Below are 22,188 nucleotides of genomic sequence, written 5' to 3'. Positions count from 1 at the left end.
TAGGTGTGTGAACCCTCTAAGGCAGCAGGATTCTGTCCAGGCCTCCTGGGGGGCTGCAGGGAGTGTCACCCTCAGGACGACGATTAACATGGATATTTCAAAGGAATATTGAGCAACTACCCGTTTTCCTGCATCTGTGGTGTTCTCAGCTTCTCCAGTTACTGACAGCCCCCCCCAGGCCCACCCTTCATTGCACCCTGCTCCCCTGGCTGTTCACACCCCTGGTCTGTCCCCCAAGGAGCCCCAGGCCACGCGGTGGTGCCTCCGTCCTGCCAATTCACCACACCCTTTTGTTTCTTTTTCCATTATCCAGTCAAAGAAGGTCCTATCTTGTCCCTTATTTTCCTCCTAGTTGATTAATTGCTTCTCTCTAAACTTTCAAGAAATGTCTCTCTCCCGTCAGGTGACATAGCCACAGCCTCGTTCTTTAACCTGAGGAATATATTGCTGTAAAAATCTTACACATTGGGACAGTTGTCATTCTACGTAGTCTTTACTCCCTCGAATCTCTCCCTGAAAATGACCAGCGATGTCTTTTCCTGTATTTTTCATCATGTCTTGCTCTCACCAAAAACCTTCAATAGACTCAGTATTCTCAATAAAATTACAACTCTTCCAACTTTGATGGACTGAAGTAAGTGATTTGTAGCCTCTGTCTCTATAAATCCACCCTAGAAGTGGCCTTACTACGATTACGTTGGTGCAAAAGTCATGGCGGTTTAAAAGGTTAAAAATGATTAAAAGCCGCAATGACTTTTGCACCAACCTAATACTAAGTATTTTATCACGTTGTCCTGCTCAAAGGACCTCATCAGTCCTAACGCCCCAAATCAGTGCCGGCCCTGTGTTCCAAAGCCCCTGTGTCTGCTGTCACCTTCCCAACATGACGTCCCACACACGCCTCAGCCATCGGATCACCTCTTCCTTTTCCGCGAAATGTCCGTCCTTGAACCACCTCTTCTCCTTCCCCAATTCCGAGCACCTTTGAGGTTTAGCTCCGCCCACCTCCTGACCACGCCTCCCGAGTCATCAGTCCACTCATTTCACCTCTAAGCAAATCTACTTGCTCATTTTTAACAGAACCAAGTAACACATTGAATTTTTATAGAATCGCGCCATCAGTAGAGTGTGTTTGTAATGTGACCACATCAAAGCCACAACAAAGAAGTGGTTCTTTAAGGAAAGCAATTGGCAATAGGAAGGAATCGAGAACAGCTCTCTAAGAGAAGGCAAGCCTTATGCTCAGGCATTGGACCTGCAGGCCCAGTCGGAGCTCACTCAGGAAGTGCCGACGGGAGAGAAAAGGCTGCTGGCTGGCTCTTGGCAGCGAGCGCCTCCTGCACAGAGACCAGAAGTCCCCTTCTGGGTGACCAGGGCTAAAGCCATCTTCTGGGAATGCGAAGGGATGATCCCCAGTCAGGACAAGCGTCTGCCCGGTTCCGTGGTGGGAACAGGGTTGTGTGTGGGGGGGCGGGGGGGGCTGGGATTCCTGTCCCCGCGGTGTCTCCTGGAGACCCCATGGGTCAGGGTGCCGGAGGGGAGGAGAGGCACCTGGGGAGATGCTCACCAGGAAGTCGGGCTGCGAGGCGGCCCTGAGGAAGGGAATCCAACCCGAAACTGGAGTCGCGCCTGGTAAAAAGGGGCGGGGGTAAGGGGCGGGGACTCGGGGTGCAGGAGAAATGGGGGCGAGGCGGGTAGTGAAGGAAACCGGAGGGGAAGAAGAAAGGTTCTCCTTTCTCAGGCTCTCTCTCCGTCCACCCTGGAGCTGGAAGGTTCGAGGGCGCTGCGTCCAGGACGACAGGGGCCCTTCGTTCACAGACCCCGGGGCAGCGCCCGCCTTGCCCGCCATCCAGTCACCGGGGGGTGGGGGGTGGCGCGGACAGGGGACCCTGGACCGTGGGCTCTGGTCCTGGACACGAAGGGGCAGGAGCAGCCAGGGGCGGCCACCTCCCCCGGGAATGGGGCCGCGGCGCCGTCGGTGATTCACTGGCGGGGGAGGGGAGGCGGGGAGAGAGCGAGCGCGGAGCCAGCGGATCAGGCGTAGCCTCAGGGCCAGGCGCACAGGCTAGGCGGGGACCAGGGCACTGGGGCTGGGGCAGGACGTCCGGAAACGGCTTCTTCTCACTGCAACGCGGGGCGAAGCCCGACACGGGCCAGCGCCTACGAAGGGATCCCCCTGGAGAAGGAGCCGGGACACCCGAGGAGCGACGGGCCGGGCCGCCCCAGCCGCCAGGGCCTCACCTGCCCGGGGAGAGCGAGGCGCCGTGCTGTCCAGGTGGGGGACCGTCACCCCGCACGTCCGCGCCCCGAGAGCCTAGTCCCAACGTCCAGGGCGCTCGGGCCACGAAGAGCCCGCCCGGGGCAATGCTGGGCGCTGCTGGCGAAGGACAGAGGGGGAGACCTGACGGACCAGAAGGCTTCCCCGCCTCCCGGGCCGCTAAGCCAGCACTGCTAGGAGATTAAGGCCGCTGGACGCGGACACGGTGGGGCGGGCCTTCCTCCCTGCCTCCCGCGTGCATGTGCGCCCGGCGGCGCTGGGCGCGGGGCGCGGGGACCCGAGCGCATGGCCCCCGGGGGCTGCGTGGGGCCTCCGCCAGCCAGGCTCCGACTGGGAAGGGCGCCGGCCATGCGCGCGCTGGCAGGCCTGTGGGTCCTCGGCCTCCTCACCTGCTGCTATCTGTCCTGGGGCCACGGCTGGGCGGACGAGCAGGAAGGGGCCCTGGGAGCGCAAGCGGGGGACACATCGCAGCCTGGCACCACCCACACCTCCCAGCCGCATCTCATCTTCATCCTCGCTGACGATCAGGGATTTCGGGACGTGGGCTACCACGGGTCCGAGATACGGACGCCCACTCTGGACAGGCTCGCTGCCGAAGGGGTGAAACTGGAGAACTACTACGTCCAGCCTATTTGCACACCGTCCAGGAGTCAGTTTATTACCGGAAAGTAAGTGTTACTGTTTCATGTGTTTATTCCTTGGGGAGACCTTAACGTTTAATAAAGATCCAGGAGGAACAGAAGATGTGGGGAATGAATGAATGAATGAATGAATGAATGACATATGGTACTGAGTTATGGTATTGACATCCGAATGCCCCACTAGTCTGGTCTTGTCTGGTCTCAGGGCTTGTCTGCTGTCAGGCCCTGTAAACCCTCACCCACCCACCAGGCAGCCCAAGAAGTGGCCTCCTTTCCCAAATCAAGTTTGGCTTTAGGGCATGACCAGATCTCTCGCGGGTGTCACCCTAGAATGCAGTCCGCACCACAGATAAGACAGACAGAAGAAAATGTGTCTGCAGCTCTGGGTTGTTCTTAATGTGGAATTAAATAGTCAAAGCCACAGGTCATCACAAGGAAGAAGGGCCAATGGATGAAAGGCAGTGTCAGGCCTGAGCAGCAGTCCATAGGGCTCTGTTGGGGTCGGTCGTAGGAAATCTCTCTTCCAGGGTCACTAACAAAGGCCATCTGTAATTATCAAGGCAGTTCTCAAAACGTCAGGAAATTCAATGGTAAGTGCTCAGCGGGAGTCAAATTCCATCTGAAGTTTTCAATGACGACTCAAGCGCCTGGGAATTTTCTGACTAGCTCCAAGAAAAGTCAGATTATTTGGACACTTAAGTAAAGTTTTAAATATTATCATAACTGATTTGGATGTCCCAATCCAGTGTGTGGAACGGAAATAAACCAGGCCAGCCAGGTCAAGCTACCAGCGGACACAGGCATGAGAAGCCTCAGCCGCGTCAGCCAGCGTGTGTCTTGTGATTTCTGGGTCAGGGAGCCCTTGCTTCAGTGCAGTTGTTCTTGGACTTGGATCCTGGAAGGGTAGCCAGTATCCACTGGAAAATTAAAGACTATTTGGTAGGAATCTCTGTCTTGCAGACACTTGTGCCTACAGCGTGATCTCCACTGCTTAGCAAACTGTCAGAATTTAGCATTACTGCCAGAAAAGAAAAAAAAAAGATCCCATACTTTCCTCTCTTGAGAGAAAGAAGTCTCGCCGTACACGGAGTCATTTTAAAGGTTAATTGGGGTAGAAAGCTGAGGGCATTTGATATTTATAAAGGGGCAGAGTTTGTTGGCTGGAAAACCACAAGTCCATCTTTGGGCCTGGAGGTCAAGGTCTCACGTCTAATCCCAAGCGCTCTGCTGTCTGGTTTAGGAAAGAAATGTGTCATAAAGGCTCACTGAACCTCTTCAACTAATTATAGGATTTACGTTTACTCAGAGAGCCAGCAGTAGTTGACAACTATGTAACTGAATTATGTGGACTTATCTTTCACAGTAAAGCGTATGTTTAAGGCTCTTCACCAAACAACACTGAGTTCCTACCCACTGTCTGTGCTGACAAAAGATCTAGGTTTTCCTTTTAATCTTTGTTTACTTAATGACATGAAACAGAAAGGAAACTGGAAATAATTCCTAATTTTCTCTGTTGTCAGAGGTTGACTCTCCAGTTCTTTCAATGCAGTCAAGCATCTCATAAGATTTATTCTATTAAAATGATCTATCAGGGCAAGAAGTTATGCAACTGTTCTACAGACAAAAAGTTCAAATGGCTACCGTGACTTGATTTAAATTTCTGTTTGAATTAGGCAGTTAAAGATTTTTGCGCTCGCAGTTCTCCTTCTAGACAAGTGTCTGGGAGCTTGGTGGTTCCGGAAGCCCACTTCTGGGCTGAGAACAGTCGCTCGTCTGCTCTGTGCACACATGTCTGTGTTTCCTGGATCCTCTCAAGTACAAACAATAAATAAATAAGCAGTAAAAACCTAAATGGACCGAATTAGTTTAAAGGAAAAACGAGGTTATGTGAACTATGGGAGGATTCACACGTCCTCACATTTATAAGGAAGGCGCTTCAATGCTCGGCGCTGAGGTGACTTCCGATACTACTGAGTGTGCCCTCCCTGCACGTGTTGCTGGAGTCGAGCTGTACAAGTCTCTGCCACGTCGTGCACAGACCCAGCAGAAGTTCCAGGTCCTGTAAGAGTTGACACCGCGCTCGTCTGGCCCTGCTGACAGCAGCCAGCCGAGAGCGTTTGTTGTGTGTGGTTCCCGGACAGGAACTGTGAGGACAAACGTGGGGGCCCTAGGCTCTGCACAGCGGTTCTCCAACCCGAGTGTGCCGAAAGAATCACCGAAACACTGGTTAGAGTGCACGTTCCAGGCCCAGCCTGCGATTCCGCTTCCTGCTCTGGCGCTGCGCTCAGAAAGCAACAGTCACGTCAGCTCACTCTGATGATACCACTCATGTAAATTAAGAGTGTTGGTATTAGATGCTAGCGTCTATGAGCCGTTACTATGTTCACGGATGATGCATTTTTATCTCACTTCATCTTTACAATGACTCTATGAAGTGTTACTATTGACACCCCCATTTTATATGGATGTGGTAACAGGTTCCCAGAGCGGTAACGATGCAGGGTTCTGTACACTGGACTTTGAGAAACAGCACTGTAGGTGTCCAGAGTTGGCTTGGTAAAGTTGATTGAGAAAGCAGCTGCCGATGTTTGGTTTATTTCAAAATGATTTTCTCACCTTTTTTTGCAGTTTTTCAAATGAAGACATGGAATTTTCCAAGTCTTCATTTGAAAAACTGTAAAAAATAGTGAAGGCTTCCGAAAAAAAAGTATAAGTTTTGCAAAATTTAGACAGGCGTTTTACATAGACTTTCTAATAGGAAAGACTGGCAATCTGAACTGAATTCACTCGTATACCTTGGGCAACAATTTCCTGTTTTTACTACTGTGTTCTTTTTCCCACTTGAAATACCGTGATGATCATTTTAACAAAAGCAAAACTCAAATAATGTGTTTCTGTAATAGGACACTGGATAAATTCATGTCGTGTTAAACAACCCTGCCTCTCCAAAGGGTAATCACTCTCCTCGCTTATTCCACCCTGAATTTGTTTCGCCGGTTTTCCACGTTGTGCCCTGTAGATACAGTTCATTTCTCCTCATTACTGAAGAGCGACGCTATATCACCAGCCTCCCGCTCAGACCCGGATTGTTCCCCGGGTTGTGCCATTCCTTCCCAGCAGCTGCCCCGAGCATACGTGCTTTTTGGTGACCACGTGCACACCTTTGTCTTGAACATGTGTCAGGAAGCGGGGTCTCTGGGTTCCAGGGGTGTGTACGTTCACTTTTCCTAGACACTGCCCAGTGGTCACCTGCAGTGGGTCCTCCAGTGCACGCTGCCCGTAGCACCAACGGCTCGGTGTGCTCCCCGTCTGCCCAGCGCCAGCCACTGTCTCTTCCGTTTGGTCATTCCGGTTGATACGCATTCTGGTGTGCCCGTATGGTTGAGATATGCATTTGCCTGGCGACTTTTCATGTTCTCACGGACGTGTGGAGATCCCCTTTAATAGGTATCTAGTCAAGTTTTCTGCCTATTTTCCCATTAGGTGATTGATTTCTGGTAGTTATGTATATATTCGATTCCTTTGTCAGACATTCGTATTGCATATGCAAACCACTCTGTGGCTTGCTTTTTAACTCTCTTAAGAGTGTTTTCCGATAAATGGAAGGTTTTTATTTTATTGTACTCTTATTTATAATCTTTTTCATGTTCTATTTAAGAAGTCTTTGACTAAATCAAGATCATGACAATGGTCTTCCTTTTCTAAAAGTTGTATTGTTTCATTTTTGTATTTAAAGCTACAATTCATCTGGAATCAAATTCTAGTATGGTATAAGAGTTCAAGCCTGTTTTTTCTGTGTGTATGTCCATTTGACCTGCACTATTTGTTAAAAAGACCGTACTTTCTCCACTTCCCTGCCATGTCACCTTCTTCATGTGGCAGGAAAACGTACACGTCTGGGTCTAGTTCTGGACTCCACCCTGTCCCATTAGTGTCTTTGTCTGCTCTTGTACCAATACTGCAGTCTCTTAATTGCTGTAGCTTCACACTAAGTGCTGCTATCTGGAAATTAAGTCCTACCTCCTCTTCTTCAAAACAGCCTTAACTGTTTTTTACCAGTTTATTCATTGTGATATGAACGACCAGGACAGATGGATGTACAGATGCACATAGGTTAAAAGACGTGGCCTTGGGGGAATACAAGGGAGTTCGCTTCTGAATCATCCTACTTTCTAAGTGAAATGCGAAATGAGGTCACTGCTGGAAAGCGAGGGTCTAGAGGTTAAAGGCAGAGACAGAAAACACTCCTGTAGGAGAGCGAGAAGTGAGCTGGGAAAGGGAATGCTGCAAAAACACAGCACGTGTGGTCGTACGTGACAGAGGCCAGTCACCCTCTGTTTCTCTCGCTCCGTAATCAGTGCCCATGTGTGGAAGAAGCACCGTTACGAAGTGGATTTCACTTCTTGGGGCTTTGCCAGATGAAGGGAGTGTGATCGTGGACTGTAAACTTGGCAAGGAGAGGGGGATGAGCAGTCTGTGTTCTCTGGAAAGCTGCCGGGCTCGGTGGATGGGGTTGAAGTGAGCAACCTGGGAAGCTGGAAAGACAGGGAGTGGTAGTTGAAGAAGAACAGGCTTGGGATCACAATTCTGTAAGGGGCGCAGTTTTGGGAAATGGTCGGGGAGTGGATGCTAAGGTGACGGGAGCAAACCATCGCTGGGAGTGAAGGGGGCAGGGTCCTGGGGGTCACTTCTGGGGAACGTGAAACCATAGGACAACGAGAGCAGCCACACAGCAAGGACGGTGAGCCAGCTGCTGGACCACTGATGCCAGGTGGGGGCAGGGCCTTGGGTGGGGAAGGGACTCTCACAGAAGAGACAGTGAGATGACAGCCTGCTGACACATTGAGCTTGTTAAAGGAGACAGGAACCCACCTTGTCTAGAAGTGCCAGTGAAGACCATCCCTGCTGCAGGCTCCGCGATAACGGGATGCAGACCAGCCCCAAGTGCACAGATGCAGGCTGGCCTACAATCAGCCGGAGCATGAGGGCAGAGGGAACATCCAGGACAGACATGGGCTCAGAAGGGCTTTCGCTAGTGACAGACTTTCACAGCAGAAGGCTCCTTGGAAAGACTTAGGGAGTCGGGGTCGGGGGAGAGGATGAATCAGAGTGGACGATGGACAGAGAATGACAGAGATCAGCCTCGCAGTGACAGCAGATCTGGGAACACAGGAGTCATGGTGGAGACTCTGATAGACAGGGCTGAAGGGTACGGCGAGCCTTTGTTCCCGCTGATCTCCTAGGAGACGATAATTAGAGCCTCTTTCTGGAGACTGGCCTCGGCCCCTACTACCCCTCACCAATACTGCAGCCACACTGTGTGCAGTCAGGCACACAGTCAGGAGCTCTGGGGCCTGGTGTGGGCCAGGAAGGGAGGACCACGTGGGCCTCTTCTGTGGACAGGCGGGGGCTGCAGATGCAGGGGGGATGCATGTGTCTCCCCAAAATTTACAACGTACTGCTTTTAGATATGAAATTATCCATGAACAATTATCCTAGTGTTGAAAACCCTGAAAAAGGAATTGAATTGTTTCAGCCACTCTCGCAGGAAGCCCAGGGGAATGGGGCTGACTCTTCCATTCCTTAGGCGTGTGGGTGTACACACCCCCCACGCACACACACACATGCGCAAACCTGCACACTTTCCCTCCGCTCACGCTATAAGCGGCAAGTCCTGCAGGCTTCCTCTTCCATCCAAGGCTTAGTTTTAAGCAGTTAGAGTTCCCCGCCCTCAGCCTACTCGATAAACATCAGTTACTAAGAGTTCGCTTATTACATTCATAAATATTTAGTTAATACATAAACATTTGGGAAAATGTAAATGTTATGGTTAGAAGTTTAGAAGAAACAGCAGGTTTTCTCCAAGCCTCACACTGACTTTAGAAAATGGCTGTAACAAGTGGAGATGTGGCTGTAAGACCTCACGTGTCCTTTCAAAAAGGCCGGCTCAACAGACGAGACCATTCAGCAAACAGCTGCCTCCAACTAGCTGACCGCGTGGAATCATGATCAGGAAGCTACAGGCACCCTAGGATCAAAGTCCCTCATCTTAAACGAGTCTTCTGAAAAGGACACTCTTTGAAGTGACTGTCTAGTCAGGTAATTGTGTTGAGTTCCCTGAATAGCTGCTCTGAAAGGGAGGTGTACCAGGTGCAGACAGTGGAGAACATCTGGTTTCATCCACATGGTCCCTCCCAGAGATCAAAGATGGGGGGACCCAAGCCTGGAGCCCCTTCTGCCATAGGAGCTCAGGATGAAAGCTGCTTTATTTGAAAGCTTGGTGTCATTCTCCTTTGTCCTACAGCGACATTCCAGAATTTCAGTATTGCCTTTTTCTGTGTTCTACTTTGTTGCCACATTCTTTCATCCTTCTACATACTGAATATTCCCAGGAGTGTCACCTCACTGAGACCTTCATTTCCCACTTTTTGCCTCTAACCTCTTAGTCCCTCTCCCTCCTAATCACCTAACACCCTGGCTTTACTCAAACATGACTCTCATTCCACCACCGCCCTCAGCAAATGCCCTTCGGAGTCCCCACTGGTGACCACAGAAGGGAGAGAAACGGATTTTTACTGTTCTCGTTGCTTTTCAAACATCCTGTCATGTGATGTTCACATGTACCCTGAAGGTCAAATATGTTTATTATTTTGAAAAGTATTTATGAAATCATTTAACAAATGTCCTTGTTTCATGGCTGGTGTGAACATGAGTTGGTCACAGCCTGTATTTGAACGTGAACTTCTCTGGCTTCGACCAATGGGCGGCTGCGCTCACCACCCCTCTGCCTGCTGTGGAAACTGCAAGCAGCCTGGTCCGGTCTTCAAAGAACTAGCCTTTCCTTCCTCTCTTGCTTCAGTCCACTCCAGAGAAAGGGCTGGTCTTACACGTGACCTCCCTTCTTGGCATGTGCTGCTTCACTCCTTGTCTCACTGCCTGTCTCTTTGGCCAAATGCCAACCACTCATTAAGACTCTGCTGAAATGCCACCTTCCCTCTTTCAGGCTTTCTTAGCCTGAAATGTGTGCCCAGTGATGACCTTACAGAATCCCTTCTTGCACGTCGTAGTAGGCACGACGTTCCGCCTTCTCCACAGCTGTTTCTGAGCCTGTTTCTGAGCCTCTCACCTCGTGCTGGTTCCGAGCAGCCAGACTGACCTGTCGGCTCCCTAATGGACTCGGCTCTCCCAGTCCAGCGCTCTGTACGAATAGGCACAAGTGTGTGTGAAGAGTAAATGAATGAATGGACGAAGAAACGCCTTCATTTCCCTGTAGCACGCAATGTGACAGAGGAGAAGTAGCACACGGGATTTATGGGGAGGGAACCAGTGACGGTGCCGACTCCACCAATTCCTGACTGGCTCTGAATAAGCAGCTGAATCTCTACAGGTGACACGCCATGTTCTCACCTGCAGAATAGGAATAACGATGCGATTTATCTCAACCATTCAATATTCCAGCAATCGACTGAGTTAACGTGAAAACAGTTTGAAAACTGTTAAGCATTACGTAGTTTTTATGTAAAAATTCTTTTAAATTTAGAGCTACATCTCTAAAATTATTTTTTAAGAATAATGTATTTTTAAAGAAATAAGTTAATTATGTGCAAACTTTAAAAGAACTATTCTTTTAAAAAGCTTTCTATGAGCATAGTCATATCTCCTTTCCAATTTCAATCAGTAAATACAAAGAGTCAAAATTCAACCCTATATGTTTTCATTTTAGAATATTTTATCCACCCAGGTTTTTCACGGTATTTTAGATGTGAGATGTCAGGAAGGTGAGTCGGGGTAGATTTTGTCAAGTCTCTGCACTTGGAGATCGTGTGCTGTTGTCGTGCTTGGCAGACTCTGACAGAACCCTGCCCAGCCTGTGACAAGTGAAAACAGATGCATTTAAACAGTGACATTAGGAAGACAACAGGAAATGAGAAGAACTGAAAGTAGGGTAGTGGGACGGCCAGTGGGCACCTCCGTCCGATCCCTTCATCGATCATTTTTCAGCATCTCACTGAGTGCTGTGAATGCGTCTTCTGCGGCCTTGAAGGTCCACTCGCTAGGCTGCCACTCAGCGGGCACGCGGTAAACAGTCTGAGCTCAGACAAGGCGCCTGGCTTCGTGGGGACCAAGGTTTCATGTGCTGTACTCACCAGCTCCATGACCCCCACATGACTCTACTGCCCACAGCACCGTGAGCCTCGCCCACACCAGGGCCCAAGTGAAATCTGTACACACAGTCCCCGCTGAAACCCTCGGAAGCCCCTGTCCCCTGCAGACCGAAGCCCTGTCCCCGAGCACCCCACCGGGGCCTGCACCGCCGGCCTCGGGTGTCCTGCCGCCGCCTGCCAGCTTCCCACTCACACCCTCTCTGGACGGTCACTGCCAGGGTCTTCGTACCTTCCCACAGGGCGGCACCCCTAGACCCCCATTTCCTTCTAAGCAGGATTCTCTGTTCTAGAATGTTCTTCGCTGTCCTCTGGGAAAACGCCTTTATGTCCTTCCAGGTACTCTACCCCCATCTCCAGTCCAGTCTGCCAGACCATTTATAACCTGTGCACACAGGGTTCACACACATCTTCTCAGCCTAATGAGTTGTGACAGCCAACAGAGCAGTCATTGTGTAACAGCGAATGGGACTCTGCTTTCCCCCGACCAAACAGAATCAGCAGTAACGTGTCCCAGCCATGTCACCAATACCAGTCGGCCAACCACCTGGGGGACAGCCAGACAGTCACCCGTAAGTCACTGTCCTCCGCTGAAGACACACACTGCCATGCTTTCCTCAACACTCGCTTGTTCTCAGGCGTGGCAGAGCTTAAGGGCGCCTAGGTGACAGAGGGGCCGGGGCAGCGCCCCGAGGCAGGGTCCCGATGGTTTGTCCGCGTGCAGTGTCCCAGGAGGTGCTAGCAGCAGGAGGGCAGAGAAACGGGCAGTACCTGGGGGCTTCTCACCTGCCCCGGCCACCAGTGCCCTCTCACCAGCTCAGGACCCCACTTCATGATCCCAGAGAGAAAAGGGCGGGAACAAAGAGTCGTCTCTTTCAAACGGCCGCTACCACAGGCCCAGAGCTCCTCAGCCATGTCTGCGGCCGCCCCGCCGGCCGGGAGACAAACGAAGCGCACGCATCTGCCAGACCCACGCACGCCCAGGCCTCCCGACCACTCTACCCTCTCCCTTCTTCATCATTAACTTTTCTGTCTTTACGAATCATTCCCAGCAGTATGTAAATGAATGCAAGTTCTTTCCACCTCAACCCAAACAAAAACAAAGCAAAAAACGTACCCGGCCCAATTTCTCTGCTCTCCTACCTGGTAAACATACATGAGTTAGCTGTACTTGCCAGCTCCATTCCAATTCTTAATTTATGCTACATTAATCTATACTATAGTTATCAATGCTATAGCTGTAATAGTATCACCTTATACTGTACTATTAATTGTATTGATATACAGCATGATAATATATACTACAATATTAATGTATGCTATACATCATCTGTAATCTAATTTAAAAATTATAATTTATTAGAAATTTATAAAAATGATTGTGCGATAATCTTGAACCTGAAGAACTCAAGAATTTACAGGTTGTTTTACCAGACTTTAAATATTATCTTTGGGATCGAAGCTCAGGAGATAAAAGACAGAGTGCAGGCTGCTGCACAGGTGAGGCTGTGACAAATGTGTGTGAACTGAGTGATTGGACTCATCTAATTAAAGCTTAATTCAGGTCCGATCATTTTTAACACACTTGAAAATATAAGCTCAAATACATGAATTCAAAGTTTTTTACTTTGATCCTCCTTTAGCTGTTTTCATAATGTTGGAAAATGTAGTTTGGTCACACATTTTTCTAGCTAAAGGATTTAGCGGAAGATAAACTCTTGGGAGTAGAGATGGAACATTTGTTTGGCACTTTAGAAGCTTAAGAGATAAACTTTCATAAGTATCGTTCTGTAACCTGTCTGTCTCTCGGGATGCGAGTATCTCTGCCTCTTTCCATGTGTGCGTTCTCTAGGCCTCCTAACGCGGGGTGATGCTTGCCCACACTTTGCACCTGAGGACACTGAGCTCACAGAAGTCAAGTGTCTCATCCAGGAGCCCACAGCAGGTGACGGGGGCGGACTCCCCAGCCCAGGCTGTGGCTGTGCCACTACATCACGCAGCGGCTGACGAGAGGCGTCTGGCATAGCTGCACCGCTTATCCTTAGAGTAGAAATACATGAATATCTACTGAAGGGAAGCAACAGCGGGCTGCATAGAGCTAGTAATTCCAAACACCAGAAACTCAGTTCAGACTGGCTGACCCAGCGCGTGGGGAAAGGCTTACGTTCCCGTCCTTCGCTTGTTTCATGTGTAAATTAAGGCCGATGTTGCTCGTTTACCTAGCAGTTGTTGAGTACTTAAATTATTATTCACCCGGAGTGTTTGTTAAAACATTCCTTGCTCTGGGCCCCTCCCCAGGACTTCTGTTCCAGAAGGTGCAGGGTGGGCGGAGGTGCGGTGGAGGCTATAGTTAGTTGGGAGCCTCACAAGTGACACTGCAGTGCAGCTCCTGCGTTTGGTGCTCATGGCCGCTTATGTCTTTACCTGTCTTTCCTCACCATTTATTTAACATCCGTGCACAGAAACAGTTCTGTCAACACACACACGTCATATTAATCACAAAGGTAACAGTGATCTCCATCACACTGACAGTGCCACTGCTGAGACAGATAAAATACCTGTGTGCACAGACACGCAGTGTGCACACACAGACACACACAGTGTGCACACACAGACACACAGTGTGCACACACACAGACACACGCAGTGTGAACACACAAACGTGCAGAATTCCCGTTCCTTTTGGATTAAGGTCAAGCCGCAGAGTCTGGGCTGGCATGGCTGGCTCTGCACCTGTATTTTCAGTTACGATTTTTAAGGATTTACTTCTCGTAAGATTGTTTTGTAATTCGAGGTACACCCATTTTGTCTCTCAGCTAATAAAGGCTAAAACCAGAACAACTGTGTTTCTTTTTAGAAACGTGTCCTTTTAAAGGACTTTTCCACACGGGCAACCTGTTCCCGTCCTCCAGGTCGGGGAAGCCCTTCCGGACCGCCCAGCGTGAGCTGCACCACGGCCCCACTGCGGTTCCCGCGCGCATGGCCACAGCTGGGCAGACGCAGAGGAACACACTGCTGACAGTTTGCTCAGTGCAATCCCTTAGGCACCCCGTTACTGAGGTCACAGGGTCCAGCCTCATCCGGTGTGACTCCGGAGCCCACACTTTCCTTTCCTTGGAATTTCAGGACAAGCACTGTCTTACTGATATGAAACAAAATTTTCAATTATTTATTTCTTAAAGAATTCTGAATCTCAAGAGCTTTTACAATGTCAAACGCCTCCTGTAAGTCCCTGAATTTTAAATCTGTACGAAACTTCAGTGAAGTGTGCTGTCCTGTCATGCAGGTGTCACTTCCCCTCCTAAGGTCTCTAGCTGTCCACACGAGGACACACAGCGTTTCTTTCTCCATTTCTCAGTTTTGACCCGAGGAGCTGGCCAGTTCACATGCTTGTGTGCCATTGGTAAACTGGGTTATTTCCTTGTTGGGCTTGGAACTTGTTCTAGAACTCACAAACTCTTATTATGGTGGAACTTTTCATGCCCATGAATTCGGTGGCAGAGAAGCCCAGGTTCTAAGCAGGGGACGGTGTGGCAGTGTGTGTGGGGGTGTGTGTGGGAGGGTCTCAGCCCTTCCTTCCAGCCAGCCCAGGGCCCCACTGCCACCTCCCAAATACTCGCGCCATTTACTGCACTCTGGGGCTCACTTCCCAGCAGGCTAAGGGTGGGGGTCACCGACATGCCACAGCTGAGCCCCTTTTTGGGAACGCAGTCACTCTCCAGAATGTGACAGAGGCACCAAGGTAGAAGTGTAAAAGCAGTGACAGCAACACAAAGCCACCAATCTCTCAGACACTTTTTTTTATCAATTATGATGTTTACTTTGATTCCTTAACGAATCGATTACAGCTTCTAAGCTGAGGCAGGTCGGTTATAATCGCAAGGTGTTATGATACTAGGAGGGGGTGCATGGGGGACTTGACACCCAAACACGGTCCGTAAAGGTTATAAAAACATCATGGAACAACAGCGTCTGCACAGTGGAGAAGACTTTCAGGCAGCAGCAGACTTTCGGTTTCTCCCCAGTCAGCAAACACCATTTCGACAGCCCACAGAGAGAAAAGCACACAGGGACTGTTATTCTGTCCCCAGAGCGTGGGACAGTTACTGGGAACTGCCACCAACTCTGTCCTTCCATGGCCATCTTATACCGTGCCCACTGTCACTCTGCTGCCTCATTATTTGTTCACTCTGCTCCAGAGAAATCAGTAGGACGCTGTTCAGACAGGAAATGAAAAGCCGAAAAGATGTAATGACAACAGAATGAAAAAGAATACAAATTCAAGAGAGTCACTAATAGACTGGACAGGACTTAATGCCCAAATGGACGGAGCTTGAAATAAAGAGGAGACGCTGGGAGACTTTCAGCAAAGTTTGTCTGGGTGACTTCTAGATCACAGAAACGCTGACCAAATGCAGGCTGCAGATATTCTGACTCTAAACTGTACTATGTGGTTTCATATTTGCATCGCATTTTTCAGAAACCAAGAATCATATGGTTGATAATATGCAACCATATAAACACATTCTGAGGAAACAGTTAATCCCATGTTGATAATACCTGTCAGAGAGTATTTTTAAATCATGCTAAATAAACCAAAGTAAAACATAGCAACTGTCCGTAACATTTTTACTCAAATTCTACACATGATTATTGTACCTACCTGAATACAAATGACAGCAAACAGAGGTTCCTCTCGTAAATGCTGAAATTCAGAAAAGGTAAGACAAGAAAACAATGAAGTTTTGCTCTGCCCCTGCCTGGCCTCGTCAGAGCTCCAACTGTCTCCCTGAGACTGGGGACGCTCGCAGGCTCACAGGTCCCTGACCTGTAGCTAGACAGCTCACAGAACTATTCCCGGACTCATGTTTCGCCAGAATGGTGCAGAGTCAGGGGACAGACTCACTAGGTCAGAATGGTCTGTGCATTTGCAACATCCAGCAGGAGGTTCCCAGGGGGGAATGGCAAGCCTGCTGGGCTGTGGAGCTGCAGCTGGAGGGCACTCACTGAAGAAGAGCAGAATGTCCCCACACCGTGACGCCGTGCTGCTGGCTTACCAGCTTTATGCTGTGAGGCATGCAGACATACCTACAGCAACCGCAGGCAGATGACGTCACATTTGCCTAAAAAGAAATGTTCTTTTCAGACAGCTCTCGTTATGCTTAGAAGTTTTATACTGTTTTTACGTCCTTGTTTTAAGAATGAAAACATCATTTTTGTCCCCTGCTTCCATTCTGGGGCTTTCATTCTGGAAAGATACCTGAAAGGGCCTGTGGTGGAGAAATGGAGAGAGAAGAGCCTGTGTGATGGGTTTGTCCTTGAAACAAAGCAAAGGCAAGAGAGAGAGATTGTGGTAATTTAAAAAACAGCAGGTTCATAGAGGGTGATTTCAAGATAGAAAGACCTGTGCTTGGAGCTGTGGGCGAAGGCAGAGCTGACGACACAGGGGAATTCGTGGGATGTGAATGAGGAAACATGGGGAGGCAGATTCGCAGCGACTGCCCTCTGCTCAATCTGCTGAAACCGTACCCGTCCTGAGGTGCAGACCCACACCTCGTCCTCCGCCAGCCCTCTGTGCCTCAGACGTCTGCACGCGACACCACAGACAGAATGTCCAGATTAACATCCACGGACAACGGTCCCCAGTCTATGACGCCCGGGCCTGATAGGTATCAAAGCTAATGGGTTGAAGACCTTCTTTAAACATCAACTGCAGCTCTCCAGTTCGGGAACATATCCAGATAGAAAACAATCGCTGCACTTCTTACTTTCTCTGCACATAGGAAAACCTCAGGCACATGCTGCCTTCAGTCCCAACACTGGTAACAGTGGTTATGCTGGTCTTGTTTCATCCAACACGAGTTTCGCATCGATGACTCTCTCCCTAAGTAGACTGATTTCACAGCGCAGTGCTCTGTGCACGGGAACGTTCGACCAGGTGGCTGCTTTCCATGTCCCTCTTAGCAGGTGCCTGCTCAGGCCGTGTATTCTGGAAGGAGAGGCAGAGGAAATGCAGGCCCGAGCATGGGCAACAGCTGGACGGCACCTTGTTAGACTGCGGGCGGACAGGCCGCACTGACGACTTTCTGCGTGCCTGCTAGTCTACTGTTGCTCTAGAAAAGGTTCCCCCACCTCGTGCACACTCACAGGGATTCGCTGCACTTGTCCCTCTCTCACTATGAAGCTGTTTTCCTGACGCACCTTCGCAATGAATAGAGGTCTTCGCTGAGTCCTAACTTAGAGACGGTGTCACAGGAGGTCGCAGGCTTCACCGATTATTCATTCGTACGTGTTCAGGCTGCCAGGACATCTGTAGTTTAAAGACGTACTTAAGCCTCGCAGATGAAATTACAGCTCTGTTGTTTTTCTCACACATGGATTTTGGTGAGAATAGGGCAGAGGGGAGGTAAGTGTGCTATGTCTGCCGTCACTACCCTGGGACTTTCTTGGACTAGATGTGTGTGGTGCCACGGACCCAGCACAGGTCTGGGAAGCCCAGTGTGTTCCTGCCGGGGGGGGTCCTTTTCCAGTCCCTGCTCTGCCCCCACATCTCCTGTGTTGAAGTGCCTTGCTCTCCCTTTCCTCAGATTTCTTCAATAATTAATTTCAACCATCTGGCACACACTCACATATGCTAAAGCAAACAGTCAAGAAATTGAGAGGGGTGATGGAAAAGAAGACGGCCCTGTACGGAGGGGAGCGCAGGGGACCACAATGTCACAGGACCGGTCCGTGCGCACAGCCAAGCCAAGGGAAGCGCTGGGACAAGCTGGACTCATCTCGGAGGCCCAGCATCCGGCCCTGGGGCCTCAGTGTGGGGCCTCAGGGACATGTCACACACAGCGCGACCGTACACGGCGGGTGGCCGCCTTCATCTGCCTCGCTGCTCTGGCATCAATCCCCAGAGGCTGGCAAGGCCTGTACATCAAAGATGCCTGTGGAACGGCGGGAAGCTGTCCTCGGGACAGTGAGTGTGGTGAGCCTTAGAGGAGACGATGGAGGCTTCTGAAGTACAGTCTGTGTTCCACTTCGGATGAAATGAAGGAAGACATTTTAGGGTTTTTTGAAACAGAGCTTCCTAGGTATTTCATTTGAGGCAGAATTTGAAATAAACATTTCACTTATTTTCTTTTACAAGTATCTGAATTCTGTATGCTCATAAAAGATGCATACATAAGCAAATAATATGAATTATGGGTGTATGTTCCATAAACCTCAAATTCTGTCCTATTTCATACTCCTTGCAAATTATATTTTTTAAGATCAGAAAATGCCACTATGGAAACATTGTATATTCATGTCAAGGAAAAGTCTGTATTCATTGCAAGGAAGATTTTCTATATGCTGGGAAGGAGGGCGCCCGCGTGACCAGGTATGTGACGGGTCCATGCGGACAGCTAATGAGACGTCGGCCTCTTGGAAACCAGGGCGAGTCCCTGCTGACAGCCTGAAATGGATTTGGTGGTGCTGTGTTACTGTAGGTACAGCTCTGCTGAGAAAGCCGTCACAAACCCAGAACAGCAAGGCTCTAAAGAACCATACTCACCTACCCAGCCCCGTGCCTTGTTCTGGAATGCTTCCGACATACGTAGAAATACGCCTCTGGAGCCTCACAGCTCGTGAAGCGGTTTTGTTCAAACCTACGTCACGCAGCGACATCCCTGCCCTTGTCGTCATTCTGCCTCCTTCTGCATCTTTTTTCCAAAACACTTTGTCTTCATTTCCATCTAATGTATAAACATTCAGCATTTTTTAAATACTTTTTTGATGCCACCACTGATCATATCTTTGTTTTTACAGATACTGAAATTAACAATATGTCTTTAGTCCTTTAAATATTTCCCTCCTTAGTTAATTAGTATGCGTTCTCACTATGTCAATCTGGTGCCATGTTTCTGTGGCCAATATTTGGGCCCAAAAGTGCAAGTATTTGAAATTCAAATCATTACTGAGAATTTCCATTACACTGTTTGTATTAAATCCATAGAACTGAAAAAAGAAAAAAAAAAGGCGGTGCATTTGCCTCAAGACTTTAAGGAAAACAGAAAGTATTAGTAGAATATATTTTGTTTACATCCTCCCTAAAAAGCAGAATGAACTCTGAACTGTGAAGGGCTGATGAAATACCTTGGCAAACAGAGCCCGTTAATGAGCCGGGCGACCAGGAGGGCTCTGAAGCCCAGGGTCACAGCAGTGCCCTGTTCCCAGCGTCCCAGTGACTATAGCGGGGCACCAGGGCTTTCGGCATAGAGACCCCTCTGTCTACACCCAGAGTCTGCACTTACAGCTCTTCAACCCGTTTCCTTTTTATGAAACGGGGATGCTATTACTTTGCGCAGGTTGATCCAAGCTGAGAGACAGTATTAGTTTACTGCTAGATACACAGTAGCGACTCGATAAACTACAGCAGTCACGGCCGAGTCGCTGCTATTTGGATCCTAGCTTTGAATGCAGGCTTCAGCACGACACCTGCACGTCGGTACCAAGGCTGTTTCCCAGGCTGTCAAACTTCCCGGGCTTCACAGCCCATTTCTCAACCCTCGGTTGCCCTCTAGCGGCCGCCGTCAGCACTGCCTCATGCCGCTCACCCTACGGAAGCACCGGGGTTACCTGGGTTCAGAGGCGGCCAGGGCAGTGACGGAACTGAGAACCCACAGGTGACATTTGGAACATGAACACGTGTGTGAAAAACTGAAAAGCAGCCACTGAAGATGACCGAAAAGCAAAGCTGTCAGAATACTGAAGACGTGTATTTTCTCAACGTCAGAGAGAAGAGTCTGGATTATAGAAGCAAGACCAGTTAATTGATAACGGTACCCTGATAAAAAATTCTACTGGGCGAGGCGATCAATTGCTATTGAGTGAGTTAGTGATCGTTATAACCTACCTGAGCTTCATGCCCCAAAGACCCATTTGATTTTTTGGGGCACTTCAACGTCAGGGAAAGTTACGGGTATACTGTATCTCAGTTTCCGCAAGGCTTATACAACAGGAAATCGTTTGAAATAAAAAAATCAGACCGACTGGCAAGTAAAAAGTTGAATGAGCCACTCGGTGTGAATTGAGTGATGAATCAGTTCCCCTGAGGGCAGCTCTCCAGGGACTCGTCACCGTCACCGAGGCTTTGCTCTGAGTCCCTGCTGTCCCTGCAGAACCTTCACCACGTGATTCGGGTGAAGACATGCATTTACCAACATTAATAGGAGGAGTCATAACATGCACGACGATGAACGTGTCATCCAGGCACCAAATGGCAGGAGAAAGAGAGAAAACATCGAGAAATGGACAGTTGCCTGGGTAGACTCACAAATCAAACTGTTCCCACATGAGATGCAGGAGACCTGGCTGAAGAGGGAGCACATGGGAAAGCTGCTTGCAGGCTCGCGACAGCGTGATGGCCGCCAGATACCCTGACGGAGTCCTGATCCGGTGCAGACGGCAGGCCAGGCCAGGCCCCTGGGACTGAGTGCGGTGCAGGCCACATCCGGTCGTGTTCCGTCCACGGCCAGGTTTCAAGAGGGACGGCGACCAGCGGGAGTGCGTGCCGAGGAGGAGGCCCGGCCACCTCAGAGTCTGCATCGGCCGGAGGAGCTCAGCCGACTCAGAAACACGGCGACACTCTTCACACATCGAAGAACTGTAACGCACGAGAGAGTCTCCCTATGAAGCTCAGACAAGCAGAGCCCGGGTCAGCCAAAACGCACCTACAAGTAGCACAGTCCTCAGAAATGAAGTGTGCTGCCTGGTGAGACACGGAGCCACCACACAAGCGTTCCAGAAGCAGCTGCAGGACTGAGTGGGGCTCCCCTGCGCTGCATGCCTAATGCCCGTCTCGTCAACCTCAACTTGTATAACTCTGGTTCTTTTCCCTCTTTTACAACATAGAAACCTTCACTTATTTCCTTTCACTCCTCCCAAAGCTGCACCAAGTTGTACAGCAGAATCGCAGGCTGTCACGGCTGGCCAGGCCCACGTGCCACTGCTGTAGCTGTCCACAGATTTCTTTGCGACTGGAAGCAGTCAGAGCAGACTCCAGAGAAAACCACCATTCCTGTGCCCAGCACTCGTCCACCTCAAAGGCGGGGCCTCTTGATGCACAAGCCTTTGCAACGGTGACTCCAGAAAGAAGGAAAACGTCACTCACCTCACGCCTGCGAGCCCAAGTGCAGTATTCTGATACTCGTATTACAGAACCCAATCGAATTTTTTACCTCCCAAATTTTCAGTCCTTTTGAAACAAAATCAATATATGTATCCCCCTTCCACCCCTACCCCCCAATCTGTCAGGACTGATGTCACAACCTTGCCTAATGTCACTCAGCAGAAAGAATCAGTGTCTCACGCCTGTTTCCTCATGACCAAACCTTACCGACTGCCGGCCGGTGCTCATCTGGCTGGTGCTTCCTCCATCTGCCAGGCAGGGAATAGCTTCCCCTCCCCCAGCTGCCAGTAAAACCGCCATGGGCAGATTTGGGGAGCATGAAGAGGGTGGCTAGCCCCGCAACCTCCTTCCTTCTCTGTGATGGATTTCCTGAGGGTAGTGGGAGGCTCTGGGCAGATGAAATCGCTTCAAAGGGAGGGACATGGAGACACTGCCCTTTCAGAAGCAGGTTCCCCACTTCCCACAGCCCAGAACGGCTAGGCCTGTGCGAGCAGCTTCCAGCGCACTTTGTTAGAACTTCTGTTCATGTCATGAGAAACCATGGTGTTTGCATAGGAGGTGCTTCTGTGGACCCTCGAGTCTCGGCATTGCAGTATCTGACTCCATTTCCAGAAAAAAAGTTGGGAAAACCTCCAGGAAACATTACTCCATGCGTCTTTGCTTCCTCCAGAGACCTCTGGCCGTGGGGTGGAGAGGCTGCGAGCCGCAGGGACCCACTCTGCAGGGCGGCGGGCTGTGCATGGAGCAGAGGATGGCGGGACAGGTTCCAGCCCTCGTGCCCCACTTCCTGTTCTTACTGAGGCTGGCACGTCCTCCAGGGGTAACAGTGAGGAGTAAATAGGGAGCAGGAGGTAAAGCGCTCGGCACGGGACAGGGGCACGGCGAACCCCCAGACTGGGCTGTTGCTCCGTCCTGTCTGCTCTGACCTTGAACCTGAGCGGCCAT

The 22,188-nt window shown here is 49.9% G+C and overlaps 1 protein-coding gene across 1 annotated transcript in view; it reads left to right on the top strand.

Moving 5' to 3' along the window:
• Positions 1 to 2,528: 2,528 nt before the first annotated feature.
• Positions 2,529 to 22,188, top strand: part of ARSJ (arylsulfatase family member J) — a 31,693-nt gene continuing 12,033 nt past the window's right edge. The window contains exon 1 of the mRNA XM_033135523.1: positions 2,529 to 2,946. Coding sequence (XP_032991414.1) covers positions 2,564 to 2,946 — 383 coding nt within the window. The 5' untranslated portion in view covers positions 2,529 to 2,563. The remainder of the gene's footprint in view (positions 2,947 to 22,188) is intronic.

This window comes from Rhinolophus ferrumequinum, chromosome 18, assembly GCF_004115265.2.
Source record: "Rhinolophus ferrumequinum isolate MPI-CBG mRhiFer1 chromosome 18, mRhiFer1_v1.p, whole genome shotgun sequence".
Classification (NCBI taxonomy): Eukaryota; Metazoa; Chordata; class Mammalia; order Chiroptera; family Rhinolophidae; genus Rhinolophus; species Rhinolophus ferrumequinum.
Note: the sequence above shows the minus strand (reverse complement) of the source record. Positions and strands in the feature narration are given on the sequence as shown.